General features: G+C 52.8%; 1 protein-coding gene across 1 annotated transcript in view; it reads left to right on the top strand.

Moving 5' to 3' along the window:
* Positions 1–1,033, top strand: part of LOC119582056 (gamma-aminobutyric acid receptor subunit alpha-1-like) — a gene marked incomplete at its 3' end in the record, with an annotated part of 210,639 nt that overhangs the window by 196,378 nt on the left and 13,228 nt on the right. Inside the window, 2 exon segments of the mRNA XM_037930297.1 lie at positions 142–224; positions 384–521. Of these exon segments, the coding sequence (XP_037786225.1) occupies positions 142–224; positions 384–521 (221 nt within the window).

Genomic DNA, 1,033 nt, shown 5'->3' with positions numbered 1-1,033 from the left:
TCTTCGAATATTTGAGACCTGAATTAAGGCCACATGCACTACAGTTTCACAATAATCTTTTTATCTATATTATGACGAGGCTCATCTGAAATAAAGCCTCAAAAGCAGCATTCAGTAATCCGGATTTCCTCACTTTTGCAGGCTCACGATCAAGGCCAAGTGTCCGATGGTTCTGAGGAATTTCCCGATGGATAAGCAGTCGTGTCCTCTCGTCATCAGCAGCTGTGCGTATAGCCATTGCACGAATATGTTGAATATAGTCTGCTCGTGACTGCTAACAATAATGGCAATGTTGTAAATAGCTATTAGTTAATGGATTGATTACCAAAAATGATGTGTGAACTAAAATTGAATTCCTTTCGTCCCCCGCTGCCCGCCTGCAGTCGGCTACACAGACAAGGAGGTGCGGTACGAATGGGCGCCCAAGAAGGTGGAGTTCGAAGAGGGAATGGGGCTGAGTCAGTTCGACATCTTGAACACGAAATGCAACAATTACTCGGTCCGATGGAGGTCGGGGAAAGGTAGGTGACGAGAGAGCTTGCGTGTCTGGAATCATCAGCCCCCATTACGTGTGTATCTGTCTTGGTAAGTTCGGTTAAACGTTCGTCTCCTTCGTCGGAGGGTTTTCCTTGCGCTTGCCTGACCCTGTCCCGCCCTCGGTCGCTCCACTCACTCGCTCCCGCTGCCTCTTAATCACCCTACGCTTCCTGAGTGTCTCTCCCTTTTCCGTCTCTAGTCTCCCCCCTCCCCCCTTTCCTGGCGTGAGCGCGAGGGGCCGCACCCGCGCCGCCCTCGAATCCCCCTTCGTCAGCAGAGTGGGCGCTCGGGCAACAATTAGTCGTGGGCGTCGGGAGCCCTTCAGATGGGGCGCGTCAGACCCTCGTCCCGAGTGGATGCGCTGGGCCCTTCCTCCCTCCTCCGCCCTTGCTCCAATCCCAGGGAGAAGGATGGGGAGATGGGGAGATGGAGGGAGGGAGACTATGAAGGGTCGGGGTGAAACTACGGGTTTTAGAACAATTAAGCTGATGTTTCC

The sequence above is a fragment of the Penaeus monodon genome, chromosome 15 (assembly GCF_015228065.2).
Source record: "Penaeus monodon isolate SGIC_2016 chromosome 15, NSTDA_Pmon_1, whole genome shotgun sequence".
Lineage (NCBI taxonomy): Eukaryota > Metazoa > Arthropoda > Malacostraca > Decapoda > Penaeidae > Penaeus > Penaeus monodon.
This window is presented reverse-complemented; position numbering and strand designations above follow the sequence as displayed.